Source organism: Acipenser ruthenus, chromosome 7, assembly GCF_902713425.1.
Source record: "Acipenser ruthenus chromosome 7, fAciRut3.2 maternal haplotype, whole genome shotgun sequence".
In the NCBI taxonomy this organism is placed as follows: Eukaryota; Metazoa; Chordata; class Actinopteri; order Acipenseriformes; family Acipenseridae; genus Acipenser; species Acipenser ruthenus.
Window position 1 is genome coordinate 67,113,140 of NC_081195.1, and position 24,406 is coordinate 67,137,545.

Here is a 24,406-nt window from a genome sequence, read left to right on the forward strand (position 1 = left end):
ATGTGAAAAGCAACGTCATTTAATCTTAAAGGGGAAATATGAAACAATTGTAATTACAGAATATGTAATAATGCATAATTATTTAATTGTACTGAATGAATGAATCACTACAGCACAGTGGGAGGGCTGGTTTATCTTTCAGTCTTGCGATCATGCTGTATTCATGAAACCAGCTAGAATCACCCTCAATTACAGTTGCTGGATTAAAGTACGAGCCAGCCTAAAAAACACACAGTTTCTGCAGAGAGATACAGAGAAACATAGGTTGGTCCATCCTCCATATAAAGGAGAGCCATCTGTATGGAATTCGGACAGCGATGTGTACATAACTGCATCTTTTGATTTTAATGTTTGTATTTATTCTGTCCCTAGCACCAAAAGGTATGGTGTGTGTGTGTGTATACTGTATTGTTACTGAATAAAGAAAAAAAAATACCCTAAAGGGATCGATTTATAAGTGAATATTGCAGATGCAAATAAAACATTTTAAATCCGGCTGGCTGATTCTTAAAGCTGTTTGCATAATTTAATTCAGTTTATTTTAATTTGATTTTTATTTCTATATTCCACCTTTCAACCCACAGTGACTCAAAGCGCTTTATGCTTTACACAGGGTTAAAACAGAAAGACGTATGCAATATCAGGAACATTACAAAATCATAATAATATCAATAAATAATAACAATACAAAGTATACATAAAACAATTAAAGAATGCAGGAAATGTAATAAGAATGATAAAAAAAAGATTACAAAAATAAGCAAACCAACAACAGATTTGTAAGTCAGGTTAAAAAGACTAAACTATAAAAGTAAGTCTTTAATCTTGACTGAAATATCTCTAATAGAAAAGGGCGATGAGTTCCACAGTCTGGGGACATTACAAGTAAATGCACGATACTATGACTGCTGCAGGTGCTGTGCATGAAATACACACCGGACTGCAGGTTAATGTATGAGATGAGAAGAAGCTGTACTGGGCGCAGAGCACAATTTAAATACAAGAGATGAATAAGAGAGACGCTCTTAGCACCTCCATTCTCGTGAACCTTGTTGGACCTCTAGGCAAACCAGTTAGCATTTCCTTTAGTAACTTAAAAAACAGTTTTTAATTGCAATAAAAGACATTCATTAATTGAGTTTGCAAAAGAAAATGAACAGTTTTCATGAGCACGTGAAGCACAGTGACTGCTTGTTTCCTCATTGGATGAATTCCCACAATGTCTTGCTTTGCTGCTAAACCAAACCCTGGGCTTCATTACAAACACCCCCCCCCCCCCCCTGCACTCAGGATCTCTTCATTATATTAGAAAGGTATATTCCTTACACAATCAAGGGCATCAGGCTCTCCTTGGCTGTTAAAGCCGCTGATGAAATTGAACCACTTTGTCTTGGAGCTGTAAAGCTAAATAGCAGCACAGATTACTCTTCATGATCGCGTGTTACTTTAACAGCTTTGTTAAGACGGTGGAACGGAGAGGAGCTGCTGAGCTGTGCAAGCTTGTCGTTTCTCTGTATCAGCATGCTAGGACAAAGACACCTTTTTTAATAAGGCAAGGAAAAAAAGATTTGCAGAGCACGGATGGGCTGTTGCGGATGGTCTTGTGAATGACAAAGCTCTGCTTCATGACATAAAGCTGATCTCTGCATCTGCCAAGAGGAATGAAGCTCTGTCACTCCCCAGTGGGACTGCCTTTCTCCCAGTATGTGCCAGGAATTCAGATGCTTCTGCTGCATCCACCAGAGCACAGCCTTAAGAGCACTGTGCCTCCGTGCCATCAGCTAGAATGATAGCTGTCTCTTTCAAGTGTCGCTGTCAGATCCTTCGCAAAGTGGCTAAAGGTACGGTGCTTATTCCTGCATGTGCATATCATTGATTCTGCTGCGATGTGAGCTTGAGATTGGCTTGTGGTAATACATCAGTCTGGCACTGATGCAAGCTCTGCATTAGGGAAGTGGGTTGGAAAGTGTAAGTGTGGTGTTCCACAAGGTGTTTGGGAACAGTGCTTCATGTTGCATCCAAATGTGTTTTTCCACTGTGATATGAATTTAATGTTTGGTTCTTCTGTATAAAAGAAACAAGGATTTTTTTTTGGAGGGGTGTGCATATATATATATATATATATATATATATATATATATATATATTGTGAGATAGAGGGTTGTGAGAGACAGCAGGGAGGGGGTTAAAACCTCCCTGCGAAAGAAATGCACATTTTGTTTAATTGTTTTATTGTTTTGTTAATTTGTTTATTGATTAATTATCACCCGCACCTGGGTACAATTGTAAATTAAAACCAAGTGCAGGGTATTTAAGACGTGCAGCTTGTCTGCACAGGGCTGCTGAGTAGAAGGAGGCAGAAGAGGTGCTCTGCTTCCGAGCAGTCAGAAGAAGTAAGTGCTGTGTTAGCGTTTGTGTTCGGTGTCAGGTAAACGGCTTAGCCGTCCTGCAAGTTAGGCAGGGAATAACCTGTGTAGTAAGTACTCCAAAACGGAGTTAGGTTTTGTTTTGTGCTTTGTTTTACTTTTGTGTTTATTAAAAAAATAGCGCGACTGCGCTTAAAAACTCCATTTCTTGTGTCTTGGGCCGTATTTTTAAAGGGGCAACGAACCCGAGTGGGTGAGTTCTTTCACAATATATATATATATATATATATATATATATATTATATAATATATGGTGTTTTGAATAGGTGTCAAATTTCAAATTAGCTTTCATCTGTTGTGTACATTTATTGGAATCTTTCCAGTGTATAGGGTGTTTAGTGCCAGGTTTATCAGTCATCAAAATGCTGGGTTGTTTTTGGTTTGTTTGTTTCAGTAAAAGTAATCATCTTACAAAACAAGTAAAAAAATAAATAAATAATCAACAGATTTATTTTTCTTAAACAAAAAATGGTGCAAATTGCATTTTGGTGTGAAGCCCTTTAGAAATCTGGCCCTGATTGTGTGTGTGTGTGTGTGTGTGTGTGTGTGTGTGTGTGTGCGTGTGTGTGTGAGATTTGCTTGTGCAATGAGATTGTGTGTGTGTGTGAGATGAGATTTGCTTGTGCAATGAGATTGTGTGTGTTGTATGAGATTTGCTTGTGCAATGAGATTGTGTTTTTCTTAATCCCAGTTAATAAATAGTGTATACATATTTTACAACACTCAGGAAGGGGCTTGCTGTGAAAGAATTGTCTACCTGACATATTTTCGTATAGTTTTACCTTTTTAAAAATAATACACATATACAAATGAATAACTTCATGAAGCTTATTACTGAGCAAACGCTTCATCTTGCAGGCACTCGGTACACTGGCAGCCTGTGTGCTTCAAAGGTGTTGTTTTGAGGTCACTTCTGCACATGGGTTCTTCAGATCATTCGGAGTGCTAACCTCAGAGCATCCCTGTGTAATGAACTGAGGGTGTGTCCTACTTCATACACAAGAAAGCTGCTGTTAGAAAACTAAGAAGCAGCCCTTGTTTCATTGCAAACCACAAACAGATAAATGGTACTCTTGCAAATGACTGATTTCCTACATTTAGCTGCAGTCTGAGCCCATGTTTATAGAGTGTTAATACCCATAATCGCACGCATTTAATGCGACCCAATGGGTTTGTAATTCTTTTGTGTCTGCATGTTGTTTGTTTGTTTTTTTTTAATTTAGTCATCGCCAATGGGTTTTTACCCCAGTTTTCTCCCCAATTTGGAATGCCCAATTGTTATTTGTATCCTGGTTCACTGCTTCAACCCCCTGGAAACTTGGGAAACAGAGGCTGGAGCACGCGTCCTCCGAAAAGTGCTCCTGCCAATCCATCATTTTTCACACTGCGGATCTACAGAGAGGCCACCAGACCGATAGTGTCCCGGAGGACAACACTGATCTGATGGCTCCACTGAAGAACCACAGGCACCCTATCAGCCACAGGGGTCGCTGGTGCGCAGTGAACCATGGATTCCCCTGCCGACCTAAGCCCTCCCTGTCTGGGCGGCGCTCTGCCAATTGTGCGCCGCCCCCTAGGAACCTCCGGTCACAGTCAGCAATGACATAGCCTGGATCCGACCCTGCAATCTCCAGGCTATAGGGCGCATCCTGCACTCCACTTGGCGTGCCTTTACTGGATGCGCCACCTGCATGTTGTTTTAATAAGCAGCCCTGTGTGGGCGGAGCATTTCAGATTTACAGCACTTGTTAATTCCATAAATATTTTAATGACAGCTATTTGTATCAGCTTGGCTCCGCAGGTCAGCTCTCTCTCTCTACAAGTGCAATGAATGTTTTATTTCGTGTCAAACCCAGCAACCCGTCTTTTTCGTTGGCAAACAAGTTGAAGATGCATTATTGAAAGTGCCCTGAGAAATATCAAGAGCCGTCAGTGTTCACTTAGAACAATCTACAGTGATTTATTGTGAAGTGTAACTTCATTGAAATACACTTGGATTTGTATTAGGCATAAAGCAGCCGTCCCTACTGCCATCTTCTATTCAGAGACCATACAGACATTTGGGGACACCATTTCATACTCCCTTACTGAACCCAAAATCCAGATACCAATTATTAAAAGCTAGGGATTGAATCTTCTCAGTACCCCATTATTCAGAGCATTTTAATTGTGTATATTTACAGGCCTGTATGAGATGGTGGTGTAGATGTACTGGGACAAGCACAGCTGTTTCAAGAAATGCATTCACAGTTTATTTATAATATTACATTTAACTGTGGCAGATTTGGTTAAATGATTGTCCTACTTTTGTTTAATTTATAATGTGACTAAGCTTTGTGAGGTGGTATTATTATTATTATTATTATTATTATTATTATTATTATTATTATTATTGTTTGGGACTTCACATTTTGTGGATGATGATAACGTAAACAAGTGAACTCTTTACCAAACCTCTTTATAATCCAGTTACTCAAGCCTCACGAGCAGAGACTGCTAATGGTGCACAATTGCAATGCACTGTGTACTGGTTTAGTGATAAGGGCTTGGTATCTGAGACCGTGACTTCAAAGCACCGCAGATGAAAGGGTGCAGTATTTGTTTCTCTTTGTTTAGTTATTATTTTATTATTATTTATTTCTTAGCAGACGCCCTCATCCAGGGCGACTTACAATCGTAAGCAAATACGTTTTCAAGTTATACAAGTTTATTAAATCTTCACAGTAATTTAGCAGTTTTCCTATGCTTTTCCCATGGTTATACTCTGCATTTACTGTAGTCTATTATAGTTTGCCATGTTTTTTTACCTATGCTTTACCATGATTTCACTTTATTATGCTTTGCTATTCTTTTACTATGGTAATCTTGTATAAGGGAATAGAGGGCATTAAATATGTCATTTTTGCATAACATTCGTTAGCATTTTTAGTCTTTCTATTTTGCCAACATCTTTTGACTCTGTCGGGTATTGTAGCTACTATTCATAATGTCAGATCTTGAAACAATATAAAATGAAGCAAAACTGTAACAAGCTTGCATTGCCTCCCCATAGATTAACATTTCAGCTCATGCCTTCTTCAGTGTTTTGAGTTGAAGAGCTTGGAGGTTGTGTTTTTCACATTGTTTTGAGTTGAAGAGCTTGGAGGTTGTGTTTTTTTAAATTGTTCTGAGTTGGAAAGCTTGGAGGTTGTGTTTTTTACACTGTTCTGAATTGAAAAGCTTGGAGGTTGTGTTTTGTACATTGTTCTGAGTTGGAAAGCTTGGAGGTTGTGTTTTTTACACTGTTCTGAATTGAAAAGCTTGGAATTTGTGTTTTTTACATGGGAGGGTGTATTTGGGAGACGAGCGTGAGGTTGCCTCCATTGTTTCCAGTGTCTGAATGTGCTTATGAAAGCAGTATGGGTCTGCCCACAATGTAGGCGAGAGAGAGAGAGAGAGAGAGAGAGAGAGAGAGACACACACTCACACCAATCTTATCATGTGCACCATGCTTGAGGTAAGCTTCTCCAGTATTCTCATGTGCACCATGCTTGAGGTAAGCTTCTCCAGTATTCTCATGAGCCCCATGCTTGAGGTAAGCTTCTCCAGTATTCTCATGAGCACCATGCTTGAGGTAAGCTTCTCCAGTATTCTCATGAGCCCCATGCTTGAGGTAAGCTTCTCCAGTATTCTCATGAGCACCATGCTTGAGGTAAGCTTCTCCAATATTCTCATGAGCCCCATGCTTGAGGTAAGCTTCTCCAGTATTCTCATGAGCACCATGCTTGAGGTAAACTCCAGTATTCTCATGAGCCCCATGCTTGAGGTAAACTCCAGTATTCTCATGAGCCCCATGCTTAAGGTAAGCTTCTCCAGTATTCTCATGAGCCCCATGCTTGAGGTAAACTCCAGTATTCTCATGAGCCCCATGCTTGAGGTAAACTCCAGTATTCTCATGAGTACCATGCTTGAGGTAAGCTTCTCCAGTATTCTCGTGAGCACCGTGCTTGAAGTAAACTCCAGTATTCTCATGAGCCCCATGCTTGAGGTAAGCTTCTCCAATATTCTCATGAGCCCCATGCTTGAGGTAAGCTTCTCCAGTATTCTCATGAGCACCATGCTTGAGGTAAGCTTCTCCAATATTCTCATGAGCTCCATGCTTGAGGTAAACTTCTCCAGTATTCTCATGAGCCCCATGCTTGAGGTAAACTTCTCCAGTATTCTCATGAGCTCCATGCTTGAGGTAAGCTTCTCCAGTGGTGTCATGAGCCCCATGCTTGAGGTAAGCTTTTCCAGTGTTCTCATGAGCACCATGCTTGAGGCAAGCTTCTCCAGTATTCTCATGAGCACCATGCTTGAGGTAAACTCCAGTATTCTCATGAGCCCCATGCTTGGGGAAACAGATCAGAGTTTCTGCTGAGGCATCTCGTGAAAAAGCACTTAGCCAATCTTCTGTAAGGCAGCAGCAGCCTTGTGATTAGCGAGGAATATACAAAGAACTGAAGGCCCTGTCTTGTGAGACAGCTCCATTTTACATAATGCAAACACCACTTTAAATTATGTGTCTCTAATTACTGTTACTTAATAAATACACATGTATACTTCATGTAAAGTGTTACCCACTATTGCCTATATGCAGGGGTTAATTTGTCTGATAGGTGAGAATTATACAGTTTGCAAATGATGAACCTAATGAAAGAATTTTGTTGTTGTTGCAAAAATATATGCATAACATGTACAATAAAAAAAAACACTTGCCTTTTCCATGAATTGAATGGCAAACGTGCGCTGTTTTTACAACCCAAAACAGTGAAACTCCAAAAAACTATCTATCTTAACAGCAGTGTCCATCGCTCCTGTTCATCAGGTTAGTCGGCCCGCCACTGGTATTATTTAAACCTGAAGATTGTGTTAAAACATGACTTGGCAAAGGTCGGTATGCAGCTACCGACACCAACTATAATGCACGAAACCAACAAGCAGATGAGAACTTGAAGCATATATGGGAGCTACTGTAAATCAAAGTCAGTACATTAGGTCTTGAAACAGAAAATGCAATTCCTCTTCCTTAATTATAAGATCTGGTACCTTTTTATTCTCAACTTAACCTCTGCCTGTAAAAGTAACCAAGTTGCTACGATCTGTAAAGCTGCTGTGCAGTGGGGAAACTCATGTTGATGGCCACGAGTTGCTGCAGAGTTGAATCAGCTTGATTAACATGTGTCTTGTTTCCAAATCAGCAAAGCCAACTGCAGAGAAGGAGTTTGAAGGCTGAGAGAAGCATTCAGTACATCACCAGGGAAGCCTGAGTGTTCAAGTCTAGTCCACATGAAGATACAGTAGTTTAAAGAACAAAGCCAGAATACATTCACTTTCATGGAAAAAAAAAGTCAGAGATGGTATTAAACAGGCTTAACATCATTTTCTCTGCTTACACTGGGATCACTGGCTGTTTGAACAGATTATGCTGATCTCCACAAAACATAAACACCTAATTTATTCCGTTCTTGTGAATGCCAGCAAAAAACAGGATGTTTGTATTTACACAGTGGTGACACACAACTCGCAACACACATTCATTTAGCATCATTAAACAAACAGGACGTTCAGTTTATGCATATGCTATTTGTTGTTGTTAAAGAACGGAATTTCAAATGAATCGTGTTCGCTGACAGCACTGATACATTTAGAGCTAAATCACATCAAGAGGCACCACTGAAATGTTTGTGTTATCGGTAGGATAATGTCTTTCTGCTGTTTCACCACCTGCTTGTTTGGAATCAAGCCCACCTTGTTATCTGCGTGTCCAGCATTCTGTGGCTGTGTCTCATTGCCCAGCACTGCGGTCTGTACTGTAAGCGATGCAGTGACAACCTTTCCATGCCAACTATCCAGATTCAGAATTCACCTCATGAGATCTTCCACGTGTTCATTTCATTGATTCTTTTACATCGACTTCGTTCTTTCTGAATTCGATGAAGATGTCAGAGCATTCTACCTCCATTCAAATAAGCACTGCCACACCAAGCCCTCTTCATTTATGACAGATACACACACATTTCAGAGGTGTTGCAGAAAGCAAACAGTTTTTGGAAATAATTGGACTCCAGTGTGGTGCAGGGTAAAGTTTGGCACATTTAGGAATTGAAGCCACCTTTTAGCTCTCAGGTTTGGCACCGGCATTTTGCAGCTGGTGTGTTGGCATGGGGGAATGCCCTCGGGGGCCTGTATGAAGCTTGTCCTGGGCAGCTCCTTGGTGTGTCAAACAGCCTTTTAATAAATTACACAGGTGCCGAAAACTGGACTAACACCTCCTAGTGTGTTATTGCACCAGCAGCACGCTACTGTGCATGTAATGCATATGACGTGCTACATTATGTGATTCATTTTGAATTAACAAAAAACATATTTATAGATATATTACCTTTTTGGTTTCATTCAGTGCCATCTGGTAGTAAAGATGTAACTGAATTTTAATGTAAACTCTGTCAAGGTCTTTTTTTTCCCCAGAAGTGTTTTTTTTTTAATTTTATTTTTATTTTCTTCCTTTTGTGTGAAAGTAAAACCAAAGTAAACCTGGTATCACATATTAAATTTGACGCAGTTGTTCAGCAAACCTTCTGACTTGTTAGTTTTAATAGATTTGTCATGTGTTTTTTAAAAAGTGTACTGTAAAAGTATTTCGTCTCCAGATGGATTTCTGTCATAACGGTTTTTGGTCAATTGAATTGAATTTGGTCCTGGCACAAGTTACAGCCTGGGAAGACAAGCAAAAGAAACAGTGTGGCCAAAACAACAGCAAAATTAAATGCTGCCTTCAGGCAGGACTGTACCAACAGTACTGTGTTGCAAGGCCCTTACTCTTGGATTCAGTGCTTCTCCCTCTAGCTACTAGATATTTCACCTACATTGCAGGTGATTGATTAATTGGATAAATTGATTGGCCAGTTGGCTAACCAATCAGCTCCCCAGCCTTATACATTCCGGTCACATTCTCGCATGAGTTTATCAACCTAGGAATTAACCCCTTCCTGTCTAAACACAACCCATTCATTCTCTAAACCTCATCGCACCAACAGCAATCCTGTCTTTTTTTTGAAGGGCTTTATGGAAGCTTGGCTGTGTTGCTCTGTACAGGGTCCCAAGCATCAGTCACAGGCCCTTACGTGCAATTTACCATCAACATGGCCAAACAGAGAACAATCAAAACTATCAAGGGAGCCCAGCATTGCCTCCCTGTGGCTTCAGATACTCAGTCAGTCAGTGCAGGGGTTTGGGTTCGGACTCTTGGTTCTGTAAGTTAGGGTTAGAGATTGGGTGAGGGTTATGCACAGAGGTCCTTCACTGCAGTTATAAGTTAATTAAACACTTCATTACCTTTCAATGAGAATACAGGTTTGTGTTTAAGGATTGAACAGTAATGTGTTTAGTTAGGAAATGGCATGATCATACATTAGTACTGACACCCTTTCAGTGCATTTTGTATTGCTATTATCAGCTGTTGCACAGTACAGTGAGGGCATGTACAGTACCACCGGCAAGATATGCATGTATTCCACAATAACCAAGAACTTCCCAGTCACTTCACACACGTTACCCACCTTCATCTTCAAGGTGTAATTTAAACAGCAGCTTTATTTATAATGGGTGCCATGGGCATGCTTATTGTGGAATAGAAACTCATCACTGTCATGAGAGAGCATGTGGCTATTGATTAATAAGAACAAAAATCATTCTTCTGCTTGAAATGATCCGACATTTATTGTGTGCTCTTCAGAAAACGAGCATCTTATGTAATGATAAAGGCCTGCACTCAGAATAATGGGTTACTATTGATCTAAGGGAAGCTGCATTAAGGACTTTCTATGGACAGACTACTACTGCAGATAAAACACAACAGAAAAAAGTATCCTTTGACAGTAAATGCAGGTCTCCTGGATACAGTACAGCTGCCTTTTCTTTAAAACGGTAGTGATATTGTGTGTGTGTGTGTGTGTGTATATATATATATATACACACACACACACACACACACATATAATATGCACATATTATGATCTAATTATTATCCAACGATGTTGTTGTTAATTTCAATGTATCACCCTGGGTATTTGGCATGTTAATAATCACACCAGCATATTTTACCTTCGGGACAGTCTGTGAGCAAGCCTGAGCAAGGTGGAATTTCTGTAATGAAGCCAATATAAAAATTGCCACTTGGGGTGCACTTAGGGGGAGAACCGGTAATTTCAGATTTTTTCCTTTCCAACTCTCTGTTTCAGGGGGGGAAGAGATCATTGTTGCACACCTTTGTGTACTGACCTTATTACAGAAATTACACCTTGCTCCTGCTTTTAATACATGTCAAATATCAGAAAGAGTAACAGTAGTGAATTATTAAGATCATAAGTTAACAATATAGTAAACGGATAAAAACATCTATATACATTGAGAGGATATAGATACACACACGTTGGTTTTGTTGCTACTTAAAGTTTCCAGTATACTATATACATAAATGAACATCGCTTGGTTTGGATTTGGCATTTTGACTAGTCTAGATCCAGGCTCTGGTATAAACCCGATAATATCCCACTCTAGTTGAGTGCATCTTCCAAACACATCGCCCACACATCAGCTCCCAGCCCTCAGAGCCACAGCTGCTCTCTAAGCAGGACAGTGCATTAAGGCTAAAACAGAAAGTTACTGGAGGGCTGGCTGTGAACCATGAAGAGGAAGTTGACAGGCGGAGGCCGAGAGGAAGCCTGTGGTCTGCGTTCAACTTCCCAGCTCACCTCAGGAATTAATGTGAAGGGAGTGAAGAAAAAAAAACTATTCCTGAGGCACTGACTATTCCAGTAACTGCTTCAACCATCTTAATATTGCAATACTTTAGTGTGAACATCCTTTTACAGCATAACAAATATCCTTTAGAGAAGCAAAGATGCTAGATTATAGTGATGTTCATATTTTAAAGAAAAGGTTTGATGTGAAAGATTTAAGGACTATGCCTCCGTGTAATGTAATTACCCTGTCTCCTAATGAAAAAAATACTTTGGTGCTTGCTTTATATTGGGTGTTTGTTTTATTTATGGCAGCAGCTCATGCCCTCTCTCTCGTCCGCTCCGATCCAGCAGGGATTCATTCGGGGGTGTAGATGTAATCTGGAGCTGCTGGTCCTCTTGGGGTCGTAAAGCTTTCACTGCAGGTTTGATTCACACGTTGCTGGCACTGAAACTGCACCTGCCGCTCAGGATTCTTTCAGGCATTTGCAGAAAAACTGGGGCTGCGATATTGAAAAGCTGCATACGCATGGCACATCACTACTGTGGTTCAGAGCTGCGTTGTCAAATGTGAATGTTAGGTAGAACCATTGGCAAAACAGGGTCTTTCAGTGACAGGACCTGTGATCTTTGGGAATCACACTGTCAATCCCACAAGCTGGTATTGCCCTGGATAGACTGAGGTCCCATTCAAACATTTCTATGGTAAATACAAACTCACAATGAAACCTCGCTGCTCCTTTATGGATGCATGTACGGGGTACTCTGATTGGAACCTGAATAAGCCTGTGGATTTGTATGACTAACACAGACTAAGCATCAATCAGGTTCAGTGATCTGTTAACTGGGAGGCTGGTTATTCTGTGCTCTGTTGACAGGTTCAGGTGATCTGTTCACTGGGAGGCTGGGTATTCTGTGCTCTGACAGGTTTAGATGATCTGTTAACTGGGAGGCTGGTTATTCTGTGCTCTGTTGACAGGTTTAGATGATCTGTTAACTGGGAGGCTGGGTATTCTGTGCTCTGACAGGTTTAGATGATCTGTTAACTGGGAGGCTGGTTATTCTGTGCTCTTTTGACAGGTTTAGATGATCTGTTAACTGGGAGGCTGGTTATTCTGTGCTCTTTTGACAGGTTTAGATGATCTGTTAACTGGGAGGCTGGTTATTCTGTGCTCTGTTGACAGGTTTAGATGATCTGTTAACTGGGAGGCTGGTTATTCTGTGCTCTTTTGACAGGTTTAGATGATCTGTTAACTGGGAGGCTGGTTATTCTGTGCTGGATGTTGACATCATGTGCAGTACACAGTATGACTGTAAACTGCAGAGGCATTAGTGAAGCCATTAAATTTGATTCCTCTCGATCTGAAGTGTTTCTTATTGAGTCACTTACAGTTACAGACAGAGAAGTCAGGTTGGGGACTCCTGTAAAAGACAATGCCAGCAGTCTAATTATCATCTTGTGTGGTTTATTAAAAAATGTAAGACTGTGTTTTCCAACCCTTTTATAAGCATGCACAGTAGAGGTTTACATTTACACTGAAATAACATTAAAGGCAGTGTTTAGCCGTTTCTAATCTCACTAAAACCCTGATCATCGAGCATTACCTTGGTGGCTGACATTTACCAATCACTGATGACCTCTAAGCACGGTTCTGTTCCTTTTTGTTTTGGTTTGCTCAAAAGCTTTTTTGCTTGCCATAAGCAATGTTCAGCCCACGTTGGCCTCATGATATTGGGTCTCTGAATTATGTCTATGTTGCTTATTCAGTGTTGCGATTTTTAACGATGTGCTGTAGTGGGAATGATGTGTAATCAGCCCCATCACCTGCAGCACAGACCACCAGCTGTCACTGCAAATCAGACTGCTGGTTCTCATGAAAAGAAGGTTTGCCGGGTTGAAGTGTAGATCTTGTTATTGTAATCAAGGCAAGGGGGCACTTCCAGCCTCATCAAGCTTCTGGGCTACACTCCGAGCCTCCTCTAGCTTCTGGGCTACACTCCGAGCCTCCTCTAGCTTCTGGGCTACACTTCCAGCCTCCTCTAGCTTCTGGGCTACACTCCGAGCCTCCTCTAGCTTCTGGGCTACACTCCCAGCCTCCTCTAGCTTCTGGGCTACACTCCGAGCCTCCTCTAGCTTCTGGGCTACACTCCGAGCCTCCTCTAGCTTCTGGGCTACACTTCCAGCCTCCTCTAGCTTCTGGGCTACACTCCGAGCCTCCTCTAGCTTCTGGGCTACACTCCCAGCCTCCTCCAGCTTCTGGGCTACACTCCCAGCCTCCTCTAGCTTCTGGGCTACACTCCCAGCCTCCTCTAGCTTCTGGGCTACACTCCCAGCCTCCTCTAGCTTCTGGGCTACACTCCGAGCCTCCTCTAGCTTCTGGGCTACACTCCCAGCCTCCTCTAGCTTCTGGGCTACACTCCCAGCCTCCTCTAGCTTCTGGGCTACACTCCCAGCCTCCTCTAGCTTCTGGGCTACACTCCCAGCCTCCTCTAGCTTCTGGGCTACACTCCCAGCCTCCTCTAGCTTCTGGGCTACACTCCCAGCCTCCACTAGACGTTTCAGATTGCATTGGGCTATAATCCCATAAACTCACAATTTTATACCTGGACATTCAGCCTTTCACGTTTTAACCTTAACGCTTACCTGTAGATCCAAATTCTACCTCGCTGAGCAGCATTGCCAGTGGCACACTTCTGATCAATTAGATATTAGACACATTAACCCTTATGTCTTTCAGGTACTGACATTATGAGGCTTGTGTATGAATGTGCCTGGACTGGTTAATGATGTGTCCAGCTGTGAATTTCAATCTGTGGGTGCTTATTTTACAATCCAAGCACATTTAAAGTGCAGTATACAGCACATGTTTAGCTTCTAATTGCACTCGTGGTGGAATATGTTCTGGAATATGTTGCTGTGATGTCCAAACAGCATACATTAGCCTTCTGTAAATCCAGACAAGAATAAAGTAAATAGATTAGCACGGTCCACAGCCTTTCCCAGACATCATCAAAGAGAATATGTTCAGTATTTACGCAAAAATGTGCGCTATTTTTATTGCAATACGTACTCCATCACAGAAAGATGCCAGTCTCAATTAAATTTAGCACTGCTAACTCACACTGCACTTTAAGATTTCTAAAACTGGTACAGTATGTTGGGAATTAATTTTACAACATCTGAAACGTCACAGAGCATTTAAATAATAATAATAATAATAATAATAATAATAATAATAATAATAATAATAATAATAATAATCAGGGTTCCTAGTTGTTCTTGGTACAGCAGACTCTTGATAATCAGAACCCTGGTTGTCTCGATTCAGCATTGCTCTTCTCATAATTAAATGCATGCTGATAGCAGCTGTAGAATGCAGACTTCAACATTAAAGATTCTATAGGAACTCCCTTGTAAAAGTAGTTTTGCATGATATTTGTGCAGTTTTAGCATGCTTTTCCAATGCATTTAACCTGGTTTGCCGTGTTTTTTAATAAGCTTTACCATACCTCACTGGACTTTGCAATGCTTGCTGTACCTGTGCTTTACCATTCTTTCACTATGCTTTATTACACTATGCTATGTTTTTACTATGGGAAACTTTTATTAGGGCTGTTCAAAACATTGTATTTTTATTCAAAGATTTATTACCCGTTTCCCTAGTACATTTTGCAGCATGTAAAATTTAGTTCTAATAACTTAAGTTAGGCTTTGATTCCACTGCCCCAAACCACATTCTGATCTGAACCTAGTACTTGATGAGCACTGTGCTGTTCCAATGATTGTCCTGCCCTCCCTGATGAACATAATCCTACATTTCTTTAACCCTGTAATGCCCATTTCAGTACCATATCTGATGCAATGCTTAGCCACCTCTCTATATTATATTTTAAATCCAGCCTCGCAAGCCAGAATTTTTCATATCAGTACATTGTCTTGCTGGACAGGAAACGGAATCTAGTTAAAGTAGCTTTTCGCATTGCAGGGTTAGAAAAGCAATACAAAGTTCACTTCATGGAGTGATGGGGAACCACTATGAACTTAGTTGTTTTGTAAGTGTACTGTATGTTCTGTTTGGCAGTGAAAATGTACATTAATTGTCTGCTTAAGGATCAGAATGGAAGTTTCATTGCTGCAATGAAGAAAAAAAATAGGAACAAAGAAAGAGCTGAACTAGATTGTCCCCCATCCCCCCCACCCATCATTCCACTTTGCCTTCTCTTGCCTCCCACACCTCACAAGGCAGGAAGCGTGTTTGACTCAGTGTGACAGAAAGTGACTTTGCATGAATACCGGCTAGGGCAGCGCATGTAAAATTCAAGAGCTTTTAATCCCAACACACTGGGGGCGGGGCCGGGGGTGGATTCTTCCTGTGATGATGAGATAAATGCAGGAGAGAGCTGCTATAAACTTTTCTTCTCTAGTGTGTGCCCTAATTGAAAGTTCCTCCCCTCCTCTTTTCCACATGTGATGTGCATGGTTGGGCATTGTATGAACTGACAGCTCTGCATCAGTGCACTTTCAGGACACTGCACTGCTCAGGCAGTGCTGCTAGTCTAGGGATGCATGCTGTAGGGAATGATGTTTTTTTGTTTTTCTTTCTGTTTTTGTGAATGAATTGACCTGGTACACATGTGTACGTGTTGTGTTTGAGCATTGCATACACCTCGTGTTGAATGGCCTGGCTTCATGACTTGGCTCTGTAGTAGCAGGCTGTGTAAATGCCAGCTGCCCGGTCAGCTGATCGGTAATACTGCACTGACTGGAATTCCACTGCTCCTAACCCCCCTCTGCATGAATCGCTGTCTGATGGATCGGGGCAGGGAGGGGGGGGCAGGAGCGTGTTCAAATGCAACCATGAAAATGCAGAGCGACTGCCAAATGCCTTCCTGCTTACCATATAAGCTAAATTAAAAAACACTCGTCCACTCGGCTGAAAGGGTTTCCCAGGCTAGTTGCAGTAAAAGGATGTGTTTTTGAGCTACGGTAGCTAGCTTTCTGCGGTCGGGCGAGAGACAAAACTATAATCTGTGAAGATTCAGCAGGACAGCTGGGAATAAGATAGGAGCTCAGGGGCTGGTTTCTGAATGGTCTTGTACTCCCTGTGAGCTGCCATCGAGTAGACAAGCAGCAGCTAAGCCTAGCCTGCTAGGGGATCTATTATGGCATTCCTATGTGGCACAAGTCATGTTTTTCGTGGTGAAGTTGGTAAGTATAACTGATTCTTGAAATAAGTGATGCTGTGTTTTTTGACAGGCATGGGACACTTTTGCTGCACCTGTTCAAGTAGTCTGCTGTGATTTGCTTTACTGTATATGAGAAGGGGAGGGGAGGGCTGTGCTTGTGGAATTTCGCTTGGTTTTGAAGAGGTGGAATGTGAATGTGCTTTTCCGCCTGTCACAGTAGCACTGTGGGAGAGCTGAGGCATCACCAGCTGTGCGGGGATCAGGAGTCACTACCCTGCCCTGGCTGTACAAACTACAGCAGGGTCCGCGCCCTGTTTAATGAGCAGATGAAAATCATTAGTGAGGGATATAGGACGCCGTGTGTCTGTGTATGCAGGAATATTAGCATGAGTACAAACATTCAAGGTCTGTTTTATTATTCATGACCAACTTTGATTTTGTCCATTTATGGTTGTTATTGAATGAAGCTGCGATCAGGAAAGCATGCTTGCGAGTCCCTCATTGAGCACCAGGAAGTAGGTGGAGTGTTTAATGATTAGTGATAATGCAGTGTCTCTGTCTCTGAATTGGATGCGGGCTGTCGCTCTGCCACACGTTGTATGTTTCAGTCCTAAAGTTGTTTCAGCCCACACTGGGTGATGAGTGTTATTAAGTTTGCTGACAGCACACTCCGAAAGGCAATGCATCTTCTGTCCTGTGTTCCTGGATCGGAGCTGGCTGTATTCCAGGTTTGATGCAGGTAATGTTGCTAAGGGAGTAACAACAGCATTGTCATGCAAAAGATACAGGGGGAAAAAAAGAAATAAGTCTGATTGTGCTCAGCACGGACAGTGTTCTCCCTGGCATGTGATTCAATCAAAGAGCCTGTTCAGGATCACCGTGAGGCTTGATGCATTAGTACAGGGATGCAAAGCCTTTCACTTTTAGTTCTAATTCAGACTGGTGGCACCCATTTCAATCACATTGTATGTGAGGGGTGAGCTGGTATTTGAGTTGTAGCTATAATACTCTTGCTCCTTGTTGCCTGTTGTTTTCTAATGTGTTTTTTTAATACTTCTTATATGTTTGTTCTCTCACTGTCTCCCTCGGTATACTAGATCAGGAACACAGTACATAGGAGATATATGTGTGTACCACAGGGATGGAAATACGACTCCCATTGCATAGCAGTTGAATCCATTCCTGGTTTAATAAGCACCTGATACACTGTGGCTCATTATTATTATTGCTTAGCAAAAAGATCATAGTAAAACCTGGAATGAAAATAGGGATAGGTGATTTTTTGGAAGGTCAGCAGATGATATATATTTGAAATCCTCCCTGTATCTCATCAGCTATTGCTTGGAAATGACTGTGCTTAAGGAGCAGTTTGACTTGAATTGCCTGAGAATCTACTGTTAATGAGCCAAGGAATTAAGTAAATTGTCTCTTTTTAAAAACATTTTCGTAAGCATGCTGTGCGGTGAACAAATGATAAATAGCCTGCTGTCAGAGGGTGAAGAAGTGAGCAAGCGCTTGCCACCTGCTGTAGCTTTGTTTATAATAAGATGACTGCTGCTCATTACAGAGAAACCCATGAAAATCTGCTCCACTCAGATTGGAAGTAATAGGTGTCCGTGTTGTTTTCCCTCGCTGTTGCTTTAGGCAGTGCAGTAATGCAGCACACTCCTCTGAAAGTGACCTCTCGCCCCTCCATGCTGATATAGATACGTGGCACCCGATGCTTCTCTGGTCTGGGGCTATCAACATGGTTCTGGCACCTCACTGTGCTGCTTGGTTGTTCTTCTGATGATCCATCATCGTACAGCTTGTGGGCAGCTGCATGTTGCTGCTTGAAATGATGAGCACTTTGTGTCTCGCAGTGTTGCTCCACCTTCATTAATTGAATTCTATCCAGTCTCTTGGATTCAGCCTCGGTAGAAGGCTCTGTACTTGCCTGGGTTGCTAGTCCCTTGTCTACTTCGCTGTGCTCAACTAGTTCTTGGCTTGTTTGTGCATTTCGTACTTTGTCCTTGTCAATATTCAAGTCACCTAGCTTATTATCATTATGTGCCAAATTTGCACTGTTTACTCTCCTTTTTAAATTTGTAATCTTCTCTTCAGTTTTCCAATAATAAATTGCAGATGTTTGCTTAATTATCTGGTCAGGACTGATGCTGCTGCCAGATCTTTCTCTCTGGTACATCTCTTATTGTTATCACGGAGTCCTGCCAATCCTGCCGCTACGCGACGATGTGAATTCAGTGGTAACCCTTTGCTTTCTCTTTATTTTCAGATGAGGGACCGTATACCAAACCGTCAAACCCCTCGAAGCCACCAGAGGGAGCACTGGCTATTCGAAGGCAGAGCATCCCAGGTACTTCATTTGGACTTTGTCAAACTTCTTATTAATCTTGCGGGTCAAAACATCTCGCAGCATTACCAAATGCGTCACGTGATTGTGCTACGTGTGCATAACGGATCTAAAATGTTTATACAACATTAATATTTTAATTTGCTTGTTTCAATATGTTTAAACCTCATCCGCTCAAAAAAAAAAAAAAAGCAGTTATCTGAATTCTGGATGTGTTTCCTCTTTATCTGCATGCTCCATCAGTGTGCATTTGCACAAAGCTAGCCAGAGGCTTCAATCCCCTTCTGTTTCTCTCAACAGGTTGGTTTGACATTCAGGCTTCAGTCACCTGTGAATGTATTTCTGTGCAGGGTAAATACTAGTACACAGTGACGCTCATAATTATTAGGGATGTGAATAAAACCCTAAGCTTGAGTACGCCAGCACTAGTCCAGGGAGAGTGACAGAGTTAGGGGTTGTTGATTTTCCTCTTGTAGTTATGCTGGCGTGAATAATCAGATGCTATACAGAAACCACACAGAGAGCAAGGAATTAACAAAGAAAACCAAAGAAATACCCCTTTCCTGGTGGCTGCCAGCGGATTTCCTTTTGACAAGTGCTTTACAAATGAATTCAATCCAAGGCTGTTAAGTTTACGTATTCACTGTTGTTTTGGGGATGATAATAAAAGGATTCCTTTCTGAGGTGGTGTTCAGACCAGGGGTCAATTACAATTGTATTGTGCAGTTCCTAATTAAATGCGATTACAATCCAATTACAATTGTATTGTGCAGTTCCTAAATAAATGCGATTTACAATGAAAATGCAATTGTAATTGTGGTTGAATATTGGCACACCTGCGTAATTTGTAATTACACCATATCATTGATCCATTCCACTTCAATTACACATTTATTTGTCATTCGATCATTATTGGATTTTCAACCACTTTTGGGGACTCCATTTCTTTTGAGTAAAATAAGTTTGTAGTATGTTTGTGTATTTGTACCTGTGATTATTGTTTGGTTATTTAGAATAACATGTTAACGTGTGTAGTTGTTAAGTTACTTTTTAGAGTAATTCAACAAAATAGCATTGTGATTGGAACTGCAATTTCAGCAAACAATTCTGCTATAACTGTAATTCTAATCCTAATGAACCCAAGGCTGGTTAAGAGACACGTTAACTTGACTTGTAGATTTTAATATGACAGTGTCTTCTACAACTCCTGCTGTGCCGTGTAAGTATGATTGCAGTCTTATTCAGAGAAAAAAGCTGCTGCAGTGTGTTTCACTGTAACTGGAGTTTAAACTAGAATCAACTTTAAGCAGACAGACGTTTCGGCTAATAATTCCTTCACCGGGGAAAGGTAGATTGGTCTTGGGGGGGAGGTCATTTATTTTGAATTGTTCTTTTAATATTTATCCTCTTGTTAGTTTTCTGTAATTGTAAAAGTAATAAATAAAATTGTAAACTCCAGAAACCAGTGTATAAGTATGTTCAGTAATAATTAAAAGGTATTTTAAGACGAGTGTGCTATTTATAAGAGCATTTCGAATCGTATTCATAAAACATAAGAGTGCCGTTAAGTGCACTGCAGCTCTTCAGACGGCATGTTTCTCTAACCTTAGTGAATGCATTTGCTGGCATATCATGCATTTTTAAAGAGCCAGTTAAAGAAGAAGAACGTAGGTAATATAAAAAGGGCAGGTTTGTTTGTTGAAACATTGAGATGCACATTTCTATCACAGAGAAAAAGGCAAATGTATGTGGGGCACTCGCTTAACCTTTTCACAAACAAAAGAAAATACAAATACTTCGGACCTGCCGTGTAGTTGCTCAGTGTGTGACATCTAGATACATGGCTCAGCTTCTCTGTGTTAATTAAAATAACTGCATTCAAATGATTGAGCCCTTTTCAAGTTTCCCATCAGCGCTGCCTTCTCGGCAGATCAGGTGCTGCTTGTGATGTTCTGTTTCTGCAGATCAGGTGCTGCTTGTGATGTTCTGTTTCTGCAGATCAGGTGCTGCTTGTGATGTTCTGTTTCTGCAGATCAGATGCTTCTCGTAATGTTCTGTTTCTACAGATCAGGTGCTGCTCGTAATGTTCTGTTTCTGCAGATCAGGTGCTGCTCGTAATGTTCTGTTTCTGCAGATCAGGTGCTGCTTGTGATGTTCTGTTTCTGCAGATCAGGTGCTGCTTGTGATGTTCTGTTTCTGCAGATCAGGTGCTGCTCGTAATGTTCTGTTTCTGCAGATCAGGTGCTGCTTGTGATGTTCTGTTTCTGCAGATCAGGTGCTGCTCGTAATGTTCTGTTTCTGCAGATCAGGTGCTGCTTGTGATGTTCTGTTTCTGCAGATCAGGTGCTGCTTGTGATGTTCTGTTTCTGCAGATCAGGTGCTGCTTGTGATGTTCTGTTTCTGCAGATCAGATGCTTCTCGTAATGTTCTGTTTCTGCAGATCAGGTGCTGCTTGTGATGTTCTGTTTCTGCAGATCAGGTGCTGCTTGTGATGTTCTGTTTCTGCAGATCAGGTGCTGCTCGTAATGTTCTGTTTCTGCAGATCAGGTGCTGCTCGTAATGTTCTGTTTCTGCAGATCAGGTGCTGCTCGTAATGTTCTGTTTCTGCAGATCAGGTGCTGCTTGTGATGTTCTGTTTCTGCAGATCAGGTGCTGCTTGTGATGTTCTGTTTCTGCAGATCAGGTGCTGCTCGTAATGTTCTGTTTCTGCAGATCAGGTGCTGCTCGTAATGTTCTGTTTCTGCAGATCAGGTGCTGCTTGTGATGTTCTGTTTCTGCAGATCAGGTGCTGCTTGTGATGTTCTGTTTCTGCAGATCAGGTGCTGCTCGTAATGTTCTGTTTCTGCAGATCAGGTGCTGCTCGTAATGTTCTGTTTCTGCAGATCAGGTGCTGCTCGTAATGTTCTGTTTCTACAGATCAGGTGCTGCTCGTAATGTTCTGTTTCTGCAGATCAGGTGCTGCTTGTGATGTTCTGTTTCTGCAGATCAGGTGCTGCTTGTGATGTTCTGTTTCTGCAGATCAGGTGCTGCTTGTGATGTTCTGTTTCTGCAGATCAGGTGCTGCTTGTGATGTTCTGTTTCTGCAGATCAGGTGCTGCTTGTGATGTTCTGTTTCTGCAGATCAGATGCTTCTCGTAATGTTCTGTTTCTGCAGATCAGGTGCTGCTCGTAATATTCTGTTTCTGCAGATCAGGTGCTGCTCGTAATGTTCTGTTTCTAACTGGTGCATAGTCTACGGCTATGTGACTGTACTGTCCTGAAGGTGTGCCTGAAGACTCTCTTGTGTGTTAAAATGTAGGTCATTAGAAAGCTGAAGTGTAGTAAAGGACAGTGTGTTGCTTCGGGTGAAAGTCTGATTATTCCCTGAATGCAGCACTTGAACTTGCACAGCTCAGACACTCGTCGAATCCGGTTCCAGGCGTAGCATTGAGATCGACATTAAAATGTCAAGTTAATGTCTCGTTAAAGAGCAAACTACCATGGCTATAGAGGCACTTACTCGTTTTATAATAGTTTATTATGATGCTTTGCACAATGCTAAAGTAGTGTGGATAAGGAGTTTTTAAAGGAAAGAAATAGAAATAGCTATTCCTCCTGTGGTCACGTGCAAAAAATACCCCTTAAAAAAACAACTACAGTGAATGATAGGTTTTTTATTCATGTTTATTACTTTAATCCTTCAAGCATTACCTACATTGCATTATTCATTCTGAATTTGCATTGTGTTTATTTTTGTATCAGTATATGATGTGTCCTTATTCACCATTATTACTGTTTCAATAGATGTTAGACACTTTTAGTAGATTCACCAGTTTTATCTATGGGGAGGTTTCTGAACAATAAAGTCTGGATCATGTAGCTAATATCGCACACTTACTATTTTATAATATAATTATTTCCATTACTGGGTGCTACCTTGGGAACCAGTTTCTCAAATATCCCAACTGCTCACAATCGATGAAAATAGAGGTGCAGCACCATACCACTAGATCATAGAGGTGCAGCACCATACCACTAGATCATAGAGGTGCAGCACCATACCACTAGATAGAGGTGCAGCACCATACCACTAGATCATAGAGGTGCAGCACCATACCACTAGATCATAGAGGTGCAGCACCATACCACTAGATCATAGAGGTGCAGCACCATACCACTAGATCACAGAGGTGCAGCACCATACCACTAGATCACAGAGGTGCAGCACCATACCACTAGATCATAGAGGTGCAGCACCATACCACTAGATCGTAGAGGTGCAGCACCATACCACTAGATCGTAGAGGTGCAGCACCATACCACTAGATCGTAGAGGTGCAGCACCATACCACTAGATCATAGAGGTGCAGCACCATACCACTAGATCACAGAGGTGCAGCACCATACCACTAGATCATAGAGGTGCAGCACCATACCACTAGATCATAGAGGTGCAGCACCATACCACTAGATCATAGAGGTGCAGCACCATACCACTAGATCGTAGAGGTGCAGCACCATACCACTAGATCGTAGAGGTGCAGCACCATACCACTAGATCGTAGAGGTGCAGCACCATACCACTAGATCATAGAGGTGCAGCACCATACCACTAGATCATAGAGGTGCAGCACCATACCACTAGATCACAGAGGTGCAGCACCATACCACTAGATCATAGAGGTGCAGCACCATACCACTAGATCATAGAGGTGCAGCACCATACCACTAGATCACAGAGGTGCAGCACCATACCACTAGATCATAGAGGTGCAGCACCATACCACTAGATCACAGAGGTGCAGCACCATACCACTAGATCATAGAGGTGCAGCACCATACCACTAGATCATAGAGGTGCAGCACCATACCACTAGATCACAGAGGTGCAGCACCATACCACTAGATCATAGAGGTGCAGCACCATACCACTAGATCACAGAGGTGCAGCACCATACCACTAGATCACAGAGGTGCAGCACCATACCACTAGATCATAGAGGTGCAGCACCATACCACTAGATCACAGAGGTGCAGCACCATACCACTAGATCACAGAGGTGCAGCACCATACCACTAGATCATAGAGGTGCAGCACCATACCACTAGATCATAGAGGTGCAGCACCATACCACTAGATCATAGAGGTGCAGCACCATACCATACCATACCACAGACGGCCTTCATCAGGCTTTAGTGAATAGACACAGCCCACACCTTTTCAGTACATTGACACCTAACCTCATATATTCATGTGTAAACAATGCTATTCAAACACAATGCAAATATTTGAAAACATGCATATATTTACTGTATATGTACTTTTCTATTATAATCCCAGGTTTCCACAAGGTGGAATTTCTGCAGTGAGGCTAGTATAAAACACACCACCAGAAATAGTGAGTTTGTTAGCTGTGTTCCATTGCATGCTCATTGCATGCTAATGTTGCATTCCCCTAGGGCATTCCTTTATATACTGGCCGTACTGCAGAACTTCCACCTTGCTCAATTCAAACCAGCCCAGATATAAAACTTACAGAAGCTGGTGACCTTAATAAACATGAAAAATGTGAAACAAGAGTGCTGAAACAGTAATAAATGATGATTAAACAGTTTATAAAAAATACCTTTAAGGGTACTGAAAAAGTTAGCATTGCAACAAAATGCCGGGTTTATACATCCTGTATCATCATGAAAAA

General features: G+C 41.6%; 1 protein-coding gene across 8 annotated transcripts in view; it reads left to right on the forward strand.

The window, feature by feature from the left end:
* The window catches only part of grip1 (glutamate receptor interacting protein 1), a 92,731-nt gene that overhangs the window by 25,211 nt on the left and 43,114 nt on the right, over nucleotides 1-24,406 (forward strand). For all 8 annotated transcript variants that reach the window (XM_059027675.1, XM_059027674.1, XM_059027677.1 and 5 more), the window contains exon 2: nucleotides 18,651-18,731. In XM_059027675.1, the coding sequence (XP_058883658.1) occupies nucleotides 18,651-18,731 (81 nt within the window). The remainder of the gene's footprint in view (nucleotides 1-18,650; nucleotides 18,732-24,406) is intronic.